Consider the following 18927-nt stretch of genomic DNA (forward strand, 5'->3'; position numbering starts at 1 on the left):
TGCACCGGAAGTGGAACAAAGACACAGGACCCGTAACTAATTAATATGCGTAACATTTTTGTTGGAGACGACGCCAAACGAAATTTGCTAAAAGGTTTTTTTTCCATGGAGCAGCTATAGTCTTGTTCGGGCGAACTCGTACGATAGTGCTAGTCAATGCAGGACTGAGTCGATTGCCTGCTTCCTTTTCTAGCTATGTCTGGCTGCATTGACGTAGATGTGCATCAACCAGCTATCCAGCATACTAGTAGTCCAGCATAATCGACCCTGCGTTTCTGCTAAGCCTAGCGCGCGTTATAAATTTCTCAAAAGACCAAAAACTCAGCAGCGCTGAAAAGTTCACCGACTCGCAGTCATGTGTGTGACTACTTGTGCATATCACGCCTTTCTGTCCTACGCATAGGCCTCATCGCGTCCGTCAACGAGTCAGACAGCGGCTGTTACAGTTAGAGAACTTCAGAAGCCAGTTGAACGTCTTAGAGACGATATAATGGTTTCTAGGTATCGGTATATTTATCTTTTTGAAGCTGTTCGCAGTGTGATTAACGGTATCACACAATTTAATCAACTTGAACTCGACGAGACGAGACGACGCCCTCTCCGAGTCGAGAGCATGCTACATCGCGCGCGAGACTTTGGAAAAATAAGCCGATTAATTAACCACTGAAAAATCTCTCTAAGACAGTGGTAGATTCAGAGACTGCCAATTCTGTCATTATGACATCGAGTGCATGCGAGGTCAAAGTGTAGGTCAATTTGGCGGTTTTCTTTTCTGACGGAAATATTTTGTAGGTTTGCTTAGCGATCGACTTCATAGTTTACATTGGCGTTATCTATGCTAATTGCTCGATCACGTTGTCCTGGGGTTTCTCCTCATTCCCCAAGTCGACTCTCTTTCAATGACTTCGTCGATAAAGATCGCCGTCGCGCTCTGTTTCGTCATCGCCGCGTCTTTTCTCTTCACGCCGTCGTCTTCTTGGTTGTGGAGTCGGCGGCGACGGCGTCCTTGCAGTCCCGTTAACTGTCTGTACAACAATTGGGGTACCTGGAGCTCTTGCGACGCAAGCACGCTTAAGCAGACGCGTTTCCGTTACCAACAGCGACCTGCATCTTGCGGTGGAACTTGCAGCTACAAGATGGATCCTACGAAGGACTTTCAAGACTGCTGCCTTCCCAGAAAGTGAGTTAATTAGGTAAGCGTAGTTTGAGCTGCCGTATCTGAAACCCTCTCTCTCGCGCGTGCTCCAAGTTGCACCCATGGCAGTTGGGGTTCGTGGAGTTCGTGCAGCAAGACATGCGACAGCGGAACGCAGACACGCTCTCGCTTCAAGACGACAATTGAATCCTGCGGCGGTACGTGCAATGACGTTTCGTTGAAAAGACGATCGTGCAATACAAACTGCTGTCCGGTCAACTGCACGATGAACGCGTGGAGTCAGTGGGGAACGAACTGTCCGTGCGGCACGACGGCGACGCAGTATCGCTATCGCTTCGTTTCTCGCTCGGCGTCCTGCGGCGGATTGAGTTGTCCGTCTACGATTGATACCAGGAAGAAGTCGTGTCCTTGCTGCCCTCGTGACTGCCAGTGGACGTGGAGCTCGTGGAGTTCGTGCACGGGGAGTTGCAGCCAAGGAACTCAAACTCGGACTTTTATCATAAAGTCTCAGCCTAGTTGCGGTGGATCCGCCTGCCCTAGCTTCTCTTCTCAGTCTCAGAACTGCTTTGATAACACGCCGATTGATTGTCAGGTATAGAGAAAATTTGTTGCAAAGGCGGTTCTTTTTTGACATTGCTGCATTCAGATGAACAGTTGGGCCTCGGGTCCGTGTCGACCGTATAACGGAAAGTGCGGCGGCGGAACTGTGACTCGTACGCGAAGCGTGGCGGTGAGCGGCGGCTGCGGCGGCTCGTCGTGCTCGTCGTACTCGACCAGTGAGACGATCGGCTGTTCGTCTGGCTGTTGCGCGGTGAACTGCACCGTTAACACTTGGGGAAATTGGGGCTCGTGTTCGAACGACTGCGGTGCTGGGCGAAAGTAAGTGGCCGTGTATTCAGACTGGGGGAGGAGTTCATCAGTTTTCTTTAGGACGCGGTCTCGTTCTGTTTACCGGTTGGACCAATGCGGCGGTACGTCGTGTCCGTCTCTGAGCGAATCGATCATGTGCTCGCAGTATTCGTCACGCCACTGTTCGGGAAGCGGAACTCCTCCGGCTAGCACGTCGGCGACAGTCACAGTCAACGATCGGCCGACGCAGATCACGTTTAACAGTAGCGGTCTACGGGAAAATTCTCCAGGCGATACCTTCGTTGGAGAGCTTGGTACCGTTGATGATGACTTTGGTCAAACGCATGTCTATTCTATTATACCAGACGGTGTTGCAGAAAGTAAACAGTGTTTCTCTGTCGAATCTGTTCTATTTGCTAAGGCTTTTGTTTAGAAATATTTTACATCTTCGGAAACAAGCTAATGTTGTCAAGCGGAAGCAAGATTGACTACGAGGGGGAAAACACGTATACGGTGGCTGTGAAGTCGACTGACAGTGGCATTCCTCCCTTGAGCTACGAAGTGAGCACATGCGACTGTTTTCTACTTTAATCAGCAAATTTCCTTTAGGAAAACGTTATTGTCAAAGTGCTAGACGTCAACGAACCTCCAGCAGACGTCTTTCCGCACGGGATGAGCAGGATCAACGAGAACAGTCCAGCAGGAACGGTAGTCGCAAGTCTTGTGGTTGTCGATCAAGATGCGAATCAGACGCACACGTGCAAGCTTGTCAACGGGTCGGACTACTTCACCGTCGTACAGAGCCCGACTCTAGAACTGGTCGTGGCAAATAACGCCGACATTGACTACGAAGCAGCATCTCTCATTCGCGTACTGCTCGAATGCTCCGACGACGGTCAGCCACCACTCAGTTTGGACCATTCGTTCGATGTGCACGTCGTCGACGTCAACGAGCCGCCAACGAAAATCGTTTTTAATGGAACGCGTTCTTTGCCCGAAGACACTCTCGTCGGCACGGTAGTTGGCATTCTATCGGTCGTCGATCCAGATCAAGGTCAGACCCATTTTTTCAGTCTAGCCGGACCAGTGGCTGACGGATTTAAGGTAATATAGCGATATTGCTGTCTAATCTTAGCGATTTTGGTTTAGGTCGATAGCGCGTTGAGGCAATTGATTATTGCTCGACCCATTCGATTGGATTACGAAGCGCTCGACAGTCCATTAATCAATCTGACCGTTCTGGCTGTCGACGACGGCGTGCCGACATTCAATTCTAGTGTAACACTCTCGTTTGTGATCGTCGACGTGAACGAGCCTCCGAAGAATGTAACGATCACCGGCGGCGGCGACGTGTTCGAGAACGCACAAGTAGGCCATGTCGTCGGCGAGCTCAAAGCAATTGATCCAGATAGCCGCAAGTCTTTGATATCGTTCGTCATTCTGTCCGTCAACGGCGTCGTCAATTCGTCGCTATTCTATGTGATAAGCGACTCGTCGGGCACGTTCCTTATTTTAAATTCGACTCTCAACTACGAAGTCGCGTCTTCGTTTACCATCGAAATTCGAGCGAGCGACGACGCCGTTCCGCCGTTGGCGACCGTCGCTACATTGAGAGTGAACGTAAAACGAATGGATCTGTGCGCTCGGAAGACGGCGGGATGCGATTCAAACGCCGTCTGTGAGCGAACGGGTCCAACGTCGAGTCGATGCAGGTGTAACGGCGGGTATAAGGGCGACGGCTACAAGTGCAGCGAGATCGATTACTGCCACGATGCGAAAGCCGTTTGTCACAATGGTACTTGCGTTGATGGCGTTGCCTCGTATACGTGTTTGTGCAATTCCGGTTTCCTGCCGCCGGATTGCAGTCGACAGGTGGACGAGTGCGCGTCGAATCCGTGCAGCGGTCACGGAAGCTGCTTGGACAAGTTGAATGGATTTACGTGCGTTTGTCGCGATGGCTATACCGGCGTGTTTTGCGAGGTGGACATTGATTATTGTCTCTCGTCGCCGTGCGGACCGGGTACGTGCATCGACGGCTCGACGACGTTCAATTGCATCTGCCCAACAGAGTACTCCGGGAAAATGTGCTCTTTTTCGACTACAGTCTGCAAGAACGAATCTATGTGTCATCAAAGAAGTCAGTGCATTCCCAAATCGACGAAAGCGCGTCTCGTTAACCAGACGCAAGATGGCAACACCGAACCAGTTGAAATTAAAGTAACTGACGACAACAACAAAGGAAACAACAAATTCTTGTGCGTCACAGACGACGACGACGTCGTCACCTTGCCGTTTCCGTCGAAGCAAGAGGACTTGAAGCAGCTTAAGGAGAAGATTGAAATTTACATTACAAACGAACTAGTCGTTGACGTGCCGAAGGGATTTAAGGCCGGCGTTTCATTTGCCTACGTGCTCAAAGCGTCGCTGTCGAATAATGCGATGGTAGAAGTCAGCTTTGTTGTCGTTCTGAACGATAGTCCATTGCCTCGGACTATTGTTCTCAGGGGATTGAATGCTCTTTGCGACGAAGGCAGTCTTCCATCGGAGTTTGGCGTTAGAGTTGGGCGCACGTGTGAGAAGATTTCGAGCATGGTACAGAATGCGACGACTGAAGCGCCTGTGACTGAAGCACCTTTCATTGCCACTTTCGACTATTGGATTATCGTTGCAGCCATAGCATGCGTCGCCCTACTCTTACTCTCAGGCATACTGACGCTTATTTACGTACGACGTCGCCAGAGACGTCGGCGTTTGGCTTCAGCCGAGGCGTCGTTTCCGTTCTGTAGCGAACGCATCGCTTGCAATATTCGGAGAGGTCTGGTCTGCTTGTCCAACGAAGTGCTCCCGTCCAACGAAGAACAAAATTCTCCCGTTGAAAATGATGATGAAGACAACTTTGTTGATAAGTTTAACAATCCTGTCTACTGTAAGGAGAAACCGGTTGACGATGAGGAAGGGTTGTACGAAGAGCCCGTGAGCTTTCTTTGATACGTGAGTTATTTGTGTGAACCTCCCCTCGTCCCCTCCGTTTCATTGTTATTTTTGTGTGAACCTCTCCTCACCCGCTCCGTTTTATTGACATTTTCCGTGTTACTAATGACCCGAGATACTTTGCTTCAATTTTACAGTCACAATTAACCATTTTGAGAAAGACAGGGAAGGAACAGTCAAAACGGAGCTAGGCGACGTTATTAATAATGCGTACTGCACACAACACTAAAACACGCAAAAAGAAAGTTCTTTTCTTAGTCACTGGCGAAAGGACAAAAATCGTCAGATATCTGGTCTAATTTTGTGTTCTGTTAGATACTCATACCTTGGCAGAATTTTTTCTACCAGAGCTTTCTCTACCAGAGCCTCCTGCTCTTTTGAGAGAATCCTCTGCTTTCAAGCTGCATGAAACCCTGTGCTATTGTTGACTGCCCCATACCATACTTCAGACCCAGGAAAGTCTGTTTCTCTTGGAGCTGCTTTCCAAGAAAGCATGCTCTCTAGGAAAGGAATGTTCATGACGTCGCAAAGAGCATGAAGCATTTCTCTAGGGTGTAATAGCAAGTCCTCAGTATCGAGAACAGGCGGCGGCGTTCCAGTCAATCTCCGCACTTTGTCATACAGAAACCTTTGTTGCGGATATCCCACGTCAACAGGAGACTCGACGTGAACAAACTTTTCATACGATAATATGACATCGGTGTGTGAAACTGTTAGATGTTCATACGTTGGCAGAACTTTTTCTACAAGAGCCTGCTGAGAGAATTCCCTGCTTTGAAGCTGCACGAAACTCTGTCTAGGAAAGGAATGTTCATGACATCGCAGAGCAATCTCATCGAGCGCACGTTAGGAAACGCGAACTGATGGATGGAGCAAAAAGATCGAGTACACTTTGGACGAAGACGGCAAGAGGCCAAACGTTTGTCTTAATGGACAAAATCGTCGGTAAATAACGAACAAATAGGATAGAAGAACCCCCAAAGGGGAACAGACGCGTAAAGAGCCTACCCAGTAGTTTTCCCGAAAGCTGAACGCCTTAGCTTTGTTACATTTCTAGAGCTACATGTACTCGACCAACACGTCGGTGAAAATCATGACGTCAACGATCAGCCGATCGACGGCCGATAAAACTCTCTCGAAGACGTTCACAAACACAACGCGTGAAAGGCGTTTCTCTTCGATTTCGTCCTGTCTAATAAGTAATTGAAGTAAGAAAGGAGCCAATAGGTGACTGTTGTCTGCTGGAAGAAGCTGGAAGATAAAGTGCTGCAGCGAACTTGACCGCGCTATAACGAGTCCTAATTACGTTTCTCGAAAGAAAAGGGTTGACACCCGACGTTGAATTATCGCTCGCTGTCGCGTGATCCGCCGCGTCCCCATAACATTCCATCGAATCGAAGACGCAAACAGAGTCTCGTGATTCGAGTTCGCCGGACGACATGTCCCCCTTCAAGCTCGTCTCCCTCTTCCTCGCTCTCGTCGCCGTCACGTTGCTCGTCGACGAGACGTCGTCGTGGTTATGGAGTCGCCGACGTCGTCGACGTCGATGTTCGGCCGTCAATTGCGCCTACAACAATTGGTCGAGCTGGTCCTCGTGTCGCTCGTGCAGGTCGGGTCGAGGACGACAAAGTCGCTCTCGATCCAAATCGAGACAGGAATCGTGCGGCGGATCGTGCAACATCAACAGCAACTCCCAATCGAGAGGATGCTGTTGTTCGATAAAGTCAGCTATGAGCGAAAGAGAAAGCATTAGTGGGGCAAATTTCGCTTTGTAGTTGCCTTCTCAACAATTGGAGCCGATGGGGTTCGTGCAGTCGACCGTGCGGCGGAGGCTATCGGTATCGTACTCGTTCTACGCGACGCTCGGCGTCGTGCGGCGGATCGGCCTGTTCGAATTGGCGCAGCTGGCGACAATCGTGCGGAAACGGCTGTTGCCGGGCCAATTGCCTCGTGAATCAGTGGGCCTCGTGGTCGACGAACTGCCCGTGCGGAGCGACGGCGATGCAGCGTCGCTATCGCTCGGTCTCGCGGGCGTCGTCGTGCGGGGGATCCGGCTGTCCTGCCGTGTCGCAAATACGTCGAAATAACTGCGGCTGCTGTAGGCAGAATTGCCTATGGAAGTGGGGCTCTTGGGGTTCTTGTTCAACGAATTGTGGATACGGACGTCGGACTCGTGGCGTCGTCGTGACGAGACGAGCCAGTTGCGGCGGCTCTGGCTGTCCGAGTATCTCCAGCAGTCGTTCCTGTTGGCAGTACTCCAGAAGAAATTGTCAAGTGAGTAGTTCCTGACTCAAACCTATAGACAGAATTATGTGTCGTTAGATGAACAGCTGGTCGTCGTACGGTCGCTGTAGCGCGAATTGCGGTCAGGGAACGATGACGCGCTATCGAAGCGTAAGAGTGTCGCCCTCCTGCGGCGGTTCGTCGTGTCCGTCGACGAGTCAGACGGTTGGTTGTTCGGCGGGCTGTTGCCCGGTGAACTGCGCCGTCAACGGTTGGGGTAGCTGGGGCTCGTGTTCGGCCAGCTGCGGTTTCGGACGCCAGTAGGAAACACCGACTTTGGAAATTTATTTTATTTATTGAATCTTTTCTAGGTATCAGTCTCGTTCTGTTCGAAGGAGTGCTAGTTGCGGTGGATCGTCGTGTCCGGCTCTGAGTCGATCGAGGTCCTGTGCGCGCTACAATAGACGCAATTGCGTCGTCGGCGGCTGGTCGACGTGGTCGCAGTGCAGTAACCAGTGCGGATCGGGTCGATCGACTCGCACTCGACGGGTAACGACGGCCGCCTCTTGCGGCGGCTCGTGTCCGTCCTTGTCCGAGTCGAGAGCGTGTACGTCGTACGCGGCGAATCGAGACTGCCGGGTTCGTCCTACGCGTCGCCGTCTGTCTTTCGCTTTCTCATTTCGCTTTCAAGGTCAACTCGTGGGGAAATTGGGGCGCTTGTTCGGAAAAGTGCGCGCTCGGATCGTCGTATCGTTACCGAAGCGTTTCCCAGAGTCAGAATTGTCGAGGATCGGGCTGTCCTTCTTTATCGGTAAATTTTTAGTCCGTTAATTTTGAGAGGCGCACATCCTTCGTGCGAGGCCTTCTTTCAACGTTTTCACTTTGTCTCCTTTCTCCACTCCCTCGCTTTTTTTATTCCCGATCCTTAAAGTGAATGGCTCTATAGCGGGCTTTTCTGACTGAGTTCTACTTTGTTCCGAACCTCCTTTTTCACACAATTTGCAGTCGAATTTTGAGCTTTAACAATTCAAACACTTTACTAGACTAAGCCCTTTCGCTGGTGCAGTTGTTAATCGTGTTTTCCCGCTAGCAATCGCGACAGTGCGGATCGGCGAACGGCGGTTGCGCGCACAACTGCAACGGCGGCGCTTGCTCGTGCCGCAGCGGCTACCTTCTCAACAGCGATCGACGCACGTGTCGTCCGCGCGATTGCGGCGCGCCGTCGGTGAAATTCTGTCCGTCGGGCACGACATACGGCACGACGTGCAAATATGCGGCGTTTTCGTGCCCCTCCGGAACGACGTACGGGAAAACGTGCGTCACCCAGTGTCCGAACGGATACGAACTGAAGAACGGACCGAGTTCGATTACCTGTCAGTCATCCGGAGCGTGGACGACGTACAGAGGAAGCTACTGTTCCAGAATTAACAAACCGCCAAGCAAGGTAAAGAAAGATTTGACTCCGATTCTCATTTCCATGCTTCCTTTTTCAGGTATCTCTGTCGAGAACTTACGTGTACGAGAACGTGAAGGCGGGATCGGTTGTCGGCGCGTTTACGACGACGGATCCGAATCCCAAAGATACGCACACGTATCGTCTGCTAGACAGTGCAAACGGAAAATTCAAACTTGTCAGCGGAAGCAGTCTCGCCATCACCATCAGTCCCAACTACGAAGTATCGCCGAAAAGGTAATCCACGCAGCGTACACGTACGACAAAAAAGAGACCGTTTTTCTCCTTAGTTTTGCGATAAAGGTTCGCAGCACGGACAACAAGGGTCTCTATTTGGATGCAACATTCACAGTCAACGTGCGGAATGTCAACGAACAACCAACAGGCATATCGGTGCGGTATATTGTCTTCTCTTTTCTTGCTCTGACGCTCTCTATCGCTTCTGTAGTTATCCAACGTCTATCTAAATGAGAATAGCGCGAAGGGGACCCTCGTCGGTTCCCTGGCGACGACGGACCCCGACAATGGTCAAGCGTTCGCGTACTCGCTTCTCGACAGCGCTAGCGGACGATTTCGCGTCAACGGCAATCGTCTCGAAGTCGCTGTGCTGAATACCCGCTGTCTAGCCGAAGGCGGCAGCCTCTGCTTGCTCAACTACGAAACGCAGAAGACCTTCACCGTACGCATTCGGAGCCGAGACAACGGATCGCCGTCGCTTTACAAAGACGTCACTTTCACCATTCGTCTTCGCGACGTCAACGATCAGCCGAGAAATCTCAAACTGTCCGGCTATACGATGAAAGAGGACGCCGCTGTTAATACTCCCATCGGTGGCCTGTCGGTTAGCGACGAAGATTCCGGGCAGAAAATAACGTACACGCTCTCGAACGACGCCGGCGGTCGATTCTCGCTCAACGCCGCTAATCAGGTCGTGCGAAAGACGTCGAGCGGAATCGACTACGAAACGACGACGAGTTATAAAATCGTCGCCGTGGCGACGGACAACGGTAAACCAGCTATGAGAGTTTCGAAGACGTTTACGATCGAGATTCTCGACGTCAACGAGCCGCCCGTCAGCATCACGTTTGCGTCGACGAACGGGCAGATGTCGTTTACGAGCAATAATCCGACGGTGAAGGAAAATTCGGTGAAGGGAACGATAGTCGGAACTCTCGTCGCCTACGACGCCGACGCCAATCAGAAGCTCGCATTCCGGCTCGACGACACGGCGGGAAATCGATTTGCACTGAAGACGTCTTCCGTCACCTGTGCGTCAGTCAACGTTCAGGTAAGGAGATAAAATAAATGCATAGAAGATTTGGTGAACGTTTCGTTAGAAGGAGGTTTGGGCTTACATTAGGTGCATGTATACTCCTTTGGAAGATAGTTGTCTAATTTTCGTTACTTAGAATTTGAAGACCAAATGCACCGTTCCTGTCATCGTCAATGGCGTTCTCAATCACGAAGTCGACGCCTTGCACGCGATCGTCGTTCGAGTCACCGACGAGCACAAACTCTTCAAAACGGCTCGATATTCGATTAAAATCATCGACGTTAACGATCGACCGAGAGACATTGCCTTCTCCGGCGGCGCTCAACCGTCAATCGACGAGAACGAGAACGGCAAGCGTCTCGGCAGTTTCACGACGACCGACGACGATCCGGCAAACTTTCACACGTACACGCTCACGAATTCGGCCGGCGGTCGATTCGTGATGAAAGGAACCACCCTAATGACGTCCTCGAACGCGAATTTGAATTACGAAGACGCTTCTCAGTACAAGATCATCGTTCGATCGACCGACTCCGGATCTCCGCCTCTGTTCGTCGAGAAATCGTTCACCGTTCAAGTGAAGGACGTCAACGAGGTTCCGACTGCCGTTCGTTTGTCGAACGGCAAAGTGACGGAAAACGGCGCTTTGAATACCGTCGTCGGCACGCTGACGGCAACCGATCCGGACAACTTTAAGAGCGTGCGTCAGACGTTTACCTACACTATCATCGACAGCGCTGCGGGTCGATTCAAAGTCGATAAGGGCGTTGTCAAGGTAGCGGTCTCGAATGTCGGCTGTTTGAAGAACGGCGGTGCCGAGTGCAAGATCGATTACGAAAAGGCAAAATCTCACAAGATCGTCGTTCGCGTCACGGACAATGGAAGTCCGCCCCTCCAGAAAGATTTCACCGTGACGATCGCCGTGACGGACGCCAACGATCAGCCGCGAAATCTCCAAATCGATACGTTTTCGGTTAAGGAGAATGCGCCTGCTGGAACTCTAGTCGGAACGTTGAGTGCGACAGACGAAGACGCCGGTCAAAGTCTTACGTATAAATTAACGAACGACGATAAGGGACAGTTCAAATTGAAGGACAACAAACTGCAGAAAGCCAAATCGGCCGATTACGAAACGAAGACGTCTCATTCCGTAACGATCGTCGTGACGGACAACGGCAATCCGAAACTATCCGTAAGAAATTGTTTCCGTGCGATTTCTCCCTGACCTCGTTTACGCAGATGACCAAAGTCTTTACAATCGAAGTACTGAACGTCAACGAGCCGCCCGTGACGATCATCTTTAAAGATAAAAACGGGCAGCTGAGCTTTGGTGATAATTCGCCTCGAGTGAACGAAAACTCTCGCCTGAAAACCGCCGTCGGCATCGTAGAAGCCCACGACGAAGATGCCGCTCAGAAACTAACGTTTTCGTTGGACGACGACGCCGGCGGACTTTTCCAAGTGGAAAAGACTGGAGTTTGCAGTTCGACTAATTCAATTGCTGTAAATAGAGGCTCTTGTTCAATTTTTTTCTCTCAACCGCTTTTGTTTCTTTTTTCCTAGGGCGTCAAGACCGTGTGCACCGCGTCGGTGACGGTATCAGGCGCGTTGAACTACGAAGGAAACGGCAAGCACACGATCATAGTTCGAGCAACGGACAAGGGCGGACTTTTCGTCGCTATTCGCTTTACAATCGCCGTCGTCGACGTAAACGACAAGCCCACGGTAAAAAGACAGCACATAAAAAACGAAAAAGAATAATATAGCCCTTTTTCTCTAATTAAAGGCTATTCAACTGGCCGGCGGTTCTCCTACCGCCGTCGAAAATAAGAACGGTGCCGTCGTCGGCGGTCTGGTGACGACCGACGACGACGTCGCGCAGACTCACGCGTACAAATTGATCAACAGCGCCGGCGGCAAATTCGTCGTCGACGGCACCGAAATCAAAGTGTCGCCGTCGGCGAATTTGAATTACGAGATCGCCAACCGGCACACAATCGTCGTCATGTCGACCGATAGCGGATCGCCGCCCATGTCGGTGACGGCGGCGTTCATCGTTCGCGTTCTCGACGTAAATGAGAAACCGACGTCGATTAGCATTGACTCCAACACCGTGCCGGAAAACAGCGGCGCGAACACGCAAATCGGAAAACTGTCCACCGCCGATCCGGACAATCTCGCATCCGCTCGACAAACGTTCACCTATTCGATGTTGGACGGTGCGTCGGGTCGATTCAGATTGGACGGGGGCGTGGTCGAAGTGGCAGCGTCAAATGCGAAGTGCCTAGCGCTCGGCGGTAAGGAATGTCTTTTGAATATCGAAGAGAAGAAAGAGTACGACGTCGTCGTGCGAGCGACGGACAGCGGCTCGCCGGCCCTGTCGATCGATTACGTGCTGACGATTCGATTGACCGACGTGAACGATCGACCTCGCGCTCTCGACTTGTCAAACGATAAAGTGTTTGAGAATGCGCCGGTTGAAACGGTCGTCGGGAAACTGTCGTCGACGGACGAGGACGTCTCGCAGACGATCACGTATACGTTGATCGACGACGACAATGGGAGGTTTAAGATCGTTGGCGACGAGTTGCGAAAGGCGATGACGGCCGACTACGAGACGTTCAAATCGCACACTGTGATCGTCGAGGCGAAAGACAACGGGAAACCAGCTCTTTCCGTGAGGAAACTCTCTATAAGCTCTTCATACATTCCGACTTTTTTTTCTAGATCACGAAGTCGTTCACTGTCGAAGTTCTCGACGTGAACGAGGCTCCAATTCGTATCAACGTCACCGACGAGAACGGTCAGCTCAAGTTCCCCAACGACGATCCGCGAGTCGAAGAGCTGTCGCCTGTTGGAACCGTTATCGGCGAGATCGTCGCACTGGATCACGACGAAAACGAGACGCTGACGTTTCGTCTCGACGACGCGGCCGACGGAAGATTCTCGCTGGGAGCCAGCGCCTCATGCAAAACGATTACGGATAAACCGGTGAGTAATAACGTACACGTAGAGCCGCCTAGATTTCTTATTGCAGGGAATTAATACGATGTGTTGGACGACATTGATTGTCAATGGCGATTTGGACTACGAGGCCAACTCCAAACATTATATCGATATCCGCGCGACAGACTCGAAGGGACTGTTCTTCACTCGTCGTTATAATGTCGACATTGTCGACGTCAATGACGTGCCGCACGTAAGTCCTAATCCTTTAACGTTTCACCTTTTTTATAAGGCTCTTTATTGAAGAACATTGATTTGACTGTTGATGAAGTCGATGAAAATCTCAACGATCAATTAATCGGCGATTTCGTTACGGAAGATCAGGATCCCACGCACACTCACACGTGCACGCTCGTCGACGACGCCAACGGGCTCTTCGTAGTGAAAAACTGTCAATTGTATACGGCACCGAATGCTGGATTGAATTTCGAGGCGAAAAGCGAATACAACGTGACTGTGCGTTCGACTGACGACGGCGTGCCTCCGCTCTATCGCGAAGAAACGTTCCTCATTACGGTGCTCGACGTAAACGAAAATCCCACTCTCATTATCGTGTCTAATTTGAATGTGAGTTATTCCTCGCGAGCCTGTCGAAATCGTTCGTTAATTCGTATGCGCAGGTTACTGAAAATTCGCCGGTTAACGCCGGAGTCGGAATCATAACCGTTGTTGATCCAGATAATTTCGGTCCGGCTGGTTCTTGGCAAAACCACACCTGTTCAGCTATTGATAACGCTGGCGGACGATTCGTCATCAAAGACAACGCTCTCATGGTAGGACAGAACATCGATCTCGTTTCTATAGCAACAATGAAGACATAAAAATTTAGGTTGCCGATTCCAGTCTCAACTTCGAAACGAACTCCACGTGGCCTGTACTCATACGTTGCGTAGACGACGGTATTCCGCCTTTGAGCAGAGACCAGGCGTTCGTGGTCGTCGTCACGGACGTCAACGAGATGCCGACGAACGTACACATGCAGGGCGGCACCGTGGCTGAGAATCAGGCAGCGGGCCAACTGGTCGCGCAATTCACGACAGACGATCCGGACAACGAGGTCGAAGATCGACAGGTACGTGCGCGCGGCGACCATGGCGCGCGACTTGACGCCGATTTTCTTACTAGACTTTCGTCTACACGCTGGAAAACGTGCCAGTCGACTTTCCTTTCCGATTCGTGGGCAACGAACTGAGAACGACGCGTAGTCTCGATTTTGAAGAGACTCCCTCGTGGAAAGTCGTCGTGCGATCGACCGACAGCGGCGGTCTCTACATCACCGAAACGTTTCAAGTTGACGTCACAGACGAGAACGATCGACCGACTGGAATCCAACTTATCGGCCCGAGCTCCGTTCCGGAAAACAGCGTCGGCGGAACATACGTTGGACACGTATATACCTTCGACGAAGACTTCGCCGATACGCACGCGGTTTCTATCGTAGCCGTCTATCCTGGCAGCGGGATACTGTCAGCAGATCGAGCTGTGTCCGGACTATTTCAGGTCAACTCTTCGACTGGTATATTGTCAGTGACGGACGGAGCTGATTTGAATTACGAAGCTGTAACGCATTACACCGTTGAGGTCTTGACCGTAGACTCCGGCAGTCCGCCTCTCTCGTTTACTGGGTCGGTCGTCGTCAATATTACGGACTTAAACGAGAAGCCAACCAATATTACCTTGACCAATCAGGAGGTACGTTTATTGATATTATTGTTTCCTTGTAACTAGAGAGAGGCACTTCAGATTGTCGAGAATAGTCGCAACGGCACTGTCGTCGCGACGATCGTTGTCTCGGATCCCGATAATGAGAAGTCGAGTCGTCAGAAACACGCTTGCGTTGTACTAGACTATCCCGAACAGCCGTTCAAGGTAAGAAAAAAGGCGTCCATCGTTCGTCCTCGCAATGTTTTTCTTGTTCTCTTTAGGTCATTGACAATGTGACTTTGATTGTCGCTCAAGACGAGCTCAATTACGAGGAAGAACGAAATTACACTATTGACGTACGTGAGACAGATTATCCTTTTGAGCGAAACTGTTCACCAAAATTTTGTCTAATTAGATTCGTTGCTTTGACGACGGCGTACCTATTACATTCCTTGATCGACAGTTTCTTATTGAGGTTCTCGACGTCAACGAAGCTCCCACTTTCGTTGGGCTAACCGATTACGTCATCGACGAGAATCTCGACGTCGGCACGACAGTGGGAATAATCACGAGCACGGATCCGGACAACGAAGTGGCGTGGGTACAGAACGTGACGTACGCTCTGTCAGGCAACGCCTCGGTTCCTTTTGCAATCAACGGTACCGATCTCGTTGCTACGGCGACGTTTGACTACGAAGTCAAATCGAGCTATCGCATCCGTCTCACGGCGGCAGACAATGGACTGACTCCTGCGAGCACGACTGTAGAAATAACGATTCGTGTCGGAAATGTTAACGATCAGCCGACGGAGGTCGTGTTCAAGAGCAAGGGAGTCGACGAGAATTCGCCCGGTGGAACGATTATCGGAGTGCTTGAGACGGTGGACGAGGATAGGGGACAAAATCATACGTACGCTATTGTCCCAATTGGAAACGTTACGAGTCAGTCAAAGAAAGCCTAAAGGGTAAATAAATATTTAATACGTTTTTTCCTTTTTTAGCGTATTTCGATTTGGACGGCAATACGTTGGTTGTTCCCAGTGGCACGAGATTTAACTACGAAGAAGAAAACGTTTACGTCGTCGTCATAAGAACGACGGACAACGGCACTCCGCCTCTAAGTTACGAAGTAATTAACTTAGCGTCTTTTAACAGAACTTATGGACTTTATTCTTTCATCTAGAACGATGTGATTGTAAACATTCTCGACGTCAACGAACCGCCGACCGACATCTTGTCCTACTACGAAGACGAAATCGACGAAAATAGTCCGGCCGGAACATTCGTCGCCAATCTGACGATCATCGATCCCGATTTCAATCAGACGCACACGTGCAAATTGCTAAACGGATCCGACTTCTTCACCGTCGTCCAAGGACCGACGCCGGAATTGTACGTCGCCGTCGGCGCCGACATCGACTTCGAAAGGGATCCGTCAATTTGGGTGTTGCTGCGATGCAGCGACGACGGTCGTCCGCCGCTCAGTCTCGATCATTCGTTCGTCGTTCGCGTGATCGACGTCAACGAGCCGGTGACGAAGATCGAGCTGACGGGATCTCGTCGAATTCGCGAGAACGTGCCCGTCGGTGCCGTGATCGCAAACGTGTCGGTCGTGGACGAGGATCGCGGTCAGACGCACTATTATAGTCTGGAAGGTTTTCTCGCTAACGCGTTTGAGGTAAGATCTATACGTAGAGAGTATGGGCATAAATGGATGGCATGGGAATTGATTAGTGTATTAGTAAATAACAAGAATATTTCTTCTCGCTCACTACTGTAGAGTTGAGGAAATTAAAACGAGTATACTAAAGTTTAGCAACGCGCCGTTAGTATAAGACCTTTGCTGAAGACTATTTTTTCTTCGTAGCTCATTAACGAAGGAAGGGAGTTGGTCGTCGCTCGGCCGGTTAGCTTTGACTACGAAAGCCTCGCCGATCCAGTCATCAACGTCACTATATTCGTCGTCGACGATGGCCTGCCGCCGCTGAACTTCAGCGAAACGTTCTTCTTCACAGTGATCGACATCAACGAAGCGCCGACAAACATCACCCTCAAAGGGGGCCCCGAAGTGCCCGAAAACGCGTCTCCCGGCGATCTAGTCGGCGTAATAGAGGTCTTCAATCCAGAAAGCAACGGTCCAATATCGTACGTCATTCTATCGGTGAACGGCATCGCGAATTCGACCGATTTTTATCTCGTCACGAATGCATCGGGAACGTTCCTCTATCTGAATCAAAGTCTGAACTACGACAACATATCGTCGTTCGCGCTAGAAATCTTGGCGTCGGACAGCGACGATCCGCCTATGTCGTCCGTCCTGACGCTCGACGTCGACGTCAAACGAACGGATCCGTGCGCGCTCGGCACGGCCGGCTGCGACGACGCGACGCGCGCCACGTGCATTCGAACGAACGCGACGACGAGCCGATGCGAATGCCTTCCTGGATACTCCGGCGACGGCGTCGTTTGCGACGACATCGACTATTGCGAAACGACGCCGACTGACAGCAATTCCAATTCGTCGTCGTTGCTATGCAACAACGGCACGTGCGTCGATCAAGTGGACGGATACGAGTGCCGTTGCAACGTCGGATTCTTGCAACCGGACTGCAGCGTTCAGGTCGACGAGTGCGCGTCGAATCCGTGCGGCGTCGGCGGCAATTGTCTCGACTTCGTCAACGGTTTTTCCTGCTCGTGTAGCGACGGCTATCGCGGCGACCTTTGCGAGGAGAACGTCGACGACTGCGCGTCGTCGCCGTGTTTCGGCGCGAGCACGTGCGTCGACGGCGTGGCGACGTTTCGCTGTCTGTGTTCGCCCGACTACACGGGCGATCTGTGCTCGTTTTTGATCGACGCCTGCGAGGATCGACCGTGCAGACAGCAGACGTGTATTCCCAAGCCACTCGGTTCTTCGGTCGCAACGAATTCGTCTACTTTGCCGAGCGTCGTGATATCGACGGGCGTCGACGTCGATCACTTATGCGTTCCCGACCAGTTCGTCGTCACGTTGCCGTTTACGGACGATCTCACGCCCGGTAGCGTCGATTTTCAGACGCAATTGGAACGCTACCTCAAAGACAATCTCTACGTTCCCCTACCCGATCCGGACGACAGTGCGAATGTGATCAACTTCGGCATATCGTCGGTGTACGTCATCGATGTCGTCAATATCGGAAACGGCGAAATGTCCGTGCACTTTGTCGTTCTGTTTAACAACAAACCGGTGCCGGTGAATTCGGTTTTAATTGGACTGAAAACCGATTGCGACGAAGGGAGCATGAGTCAAGCGTTTGGAAGTGAAATCGATTTGACGTGCAAATCGGTATTGAGCAGGAGTCGCAACGAAACGTCTCCGACGCATTCAGCTAGAATTGATGGTGACGGCGGCGACGATGACGACAGCACGAAGGTCGAGTATACTTGGGTCATAGCAGCGATTTCTGGCGTCGCCTTGCTCGTCTTGTCGATTATGATAACCTTGATCGTTGTGCGAAAGCGACAGAGGCGTAAGCGCTTGGCTATTGCGCGCGCCTCGTTTCCGTTTGACGGCGATAGTGCGGTTCACGGCGAGTACGTGGCGTCGAGTGAAGCGATGCACAATCCCATTTACGAGCCGACTTACGCTGGTGGAGGAATTAGGAATCCGATCTATTGCGATGATGGTGACTTGGATGACGACGACGACGACGACGACGATGAGGGCATCTATGACAACCGCAATGTCAATCCCATTTTCAGCGAGAGTCATCCTGTGATGGAAAATCCTATTTACGATTTCTCGGTCGGTGATCCAGGAGAGGAGAGGGCTTATGACGTGCCACGGGATCTTATTCGCGGTGAGGACAACAATGATTCTGCACTTTGAGAAGGAGAATGTGTTTGTCTGTTCGCTGTCTGGTCTGTTCATTCATTTATGTGCTGGGTGTTTAGTCGTTAGAAGTGCGTCAACAAGTCATATCTACTGGTATTTTTTTTCTTTTTGCACCTCGTACCCAGGCCCCTCCCACTGAGGAGAGGGCCGACATTCGCTGCTGCTACTAATTCCTTCTTTGACTGATCTATCGGCTGATCAAGCCTGCTACTAGTAGCTTTCTCGTGCAAATCGCGTTGTGTTCTCTCAGAGTCTGCAAAATGGTCCTTCGTCGTCTTTCTTTGATGCTTCGGTTCGGATAGTGTTACGCCTCCTTGGCACTGAATTTGATTCAATTTTTTGCTAGATAAATCATGTGCTTTTGTCTGATGTCCCGTGTATCCGGGTAGGGTAAACGGAAGAGAAAACCGTTTACCCTACCCGGACATACGGGCCACCGCACGTCACATGAATAAGCTCACC

The 18927-nt window shown here is 51.1% G+C and overlaps 2 protein-coding genes across 4 annotated transcripts; both read left to right on the forward strand.

Moving 5' to 3' along the window:
- The first annotated feature begins 68 nt into the window (after nt 1-68).
- Nucleotides 69-5443, forward strand: LOC136196830 (uncharacterized). The gene is made up of 10 exons (XM_065986482.1): nt 69-138; nt 194-445; nt 502-738; nt 793-1180; nt 1250-1748; nt 1803-2035; nt 2087-2385; nt 2439-2566; nt 2615-3109; nt 3155-5443. The coding sequence occupies exons 4-10, from the start codon at nt 900-902 to the stop codon at nt 4991-4993; spliced, it is 3774 nt and encodes a 1257-aa protein (XP_065842554.1). The 5' UTR covers nt 69-138; nt 194-445; nt 502-738; nt 793-899; the 3' UTR covers nt 4994-5443.
- A 383-nt stretch (nt 5444-5826) lies between these two features.
- Nucleotides 5827-18598, forward strand: LOC136196828 (protocadherin Fat 4-like). 3 transcript variants are annotated; one of them, XM_065986478.1, is made up of 26 exons: nt 5827-5941; nt 6054-6719; nt 6772-7270; nt 7319-7539; nt 7591-7858; nt 7911-8030; nt 8310-8663; nt 8713-8909; nt 8963-9065; nt 9121-9960; nt 10082-11137; nt 11185-11448; nt 11509-11670; nt 11732-12622; nt 12673-12936; nt 12983-13144; nt 13198-13518; nt 13572-13724; nt 13781-14023; nt 14077-14643; nt 14695-14820; nt 14877-14951; nt 15011-15536; nt 15596-15723; nt 15778-16272; nt 16462-18598. In XM_065986478.1, exons 2-26 carry the CDS (start codon nt 6436-6438, stop codon nt 18457-18459), a joined length of 10317 nt encoding a protein of 3438 aa, XP_065842550.1. In that variant the 5' UTR covers nt 5827-5941; nt 6054-6435; the 3' UTR covers nt 18460-18598. The 3 variants fall into 3 exon arrangements, with proteins under 3 accessions (XP_065842550.1, XP_065842551.1, XP_065842552.1); XM_065986480.1 differs by having other exon boundaries at nt 5837-5991; XM_065986479.1 differs by having other exon boundaries at nt 5833-6719.
- Nucleotides 18599-18927: the final 329 nt, after the last annotated feature.

Source organism: Oscarella lobularis, chromosome 16, assembly GCF_947507565.1.
Source record: "Oscarella lobularis chromosome 16, ooOscLobu1.1, whole genome shotgun sequence".
In the NCBI taxonomy this organism is placed as follows: domain Eukaryota; kingdom Metazoa; phylum Porifera; class Homoscleromorpha; order Homosclerophorida; family Oscarellidae; genus Oscarella; species Oscarella lobularis.

Coding starts and splice junctions, on each gene's coding strand:
- LOC136196830 (XM_065986482.1), top strand. CDS start 900: ATGACTTCGTCGATAAAGATCGCCGTCGCGCTCTGTTTCGTCATCGCC. Junction 2,567..2,614: donor TTCCTCCCTTGAGCTACGAA/GTGAGCACATGC, acceptor AATTTCCTTTAG/GAAAACGTTATTGTCAAAGT. Junction 3,110..3,154: donor CAGTGGCTGACGGATTTAAG/GTAATATAGCGA, acceptor ATTTTGGTTTAG/GTCGATAGCGCGTTGAGGCA.
- LOC136196828 (XM_065986478.1), top strand. CDS start 6,436: ATGTCCCCCTTCAAGCTCGTCTCCCTCTTCCTCGCTCTCGTCGCCGTC. Junction 13,519..13,571: donor TTATCGTGTCTAATTTGAAT/GTGAGTTATTCC, acceptor TCGTATGCGCAG/GTTACTGAAAATTCGCCGGT. Junction 14,821..14,876: donor ATCCCGAACAGCCGTTCAAG/GTAAGAAAAAAG, acceptor TGTTCTCTTTAG/GTCATTGACAATGTGACTTT.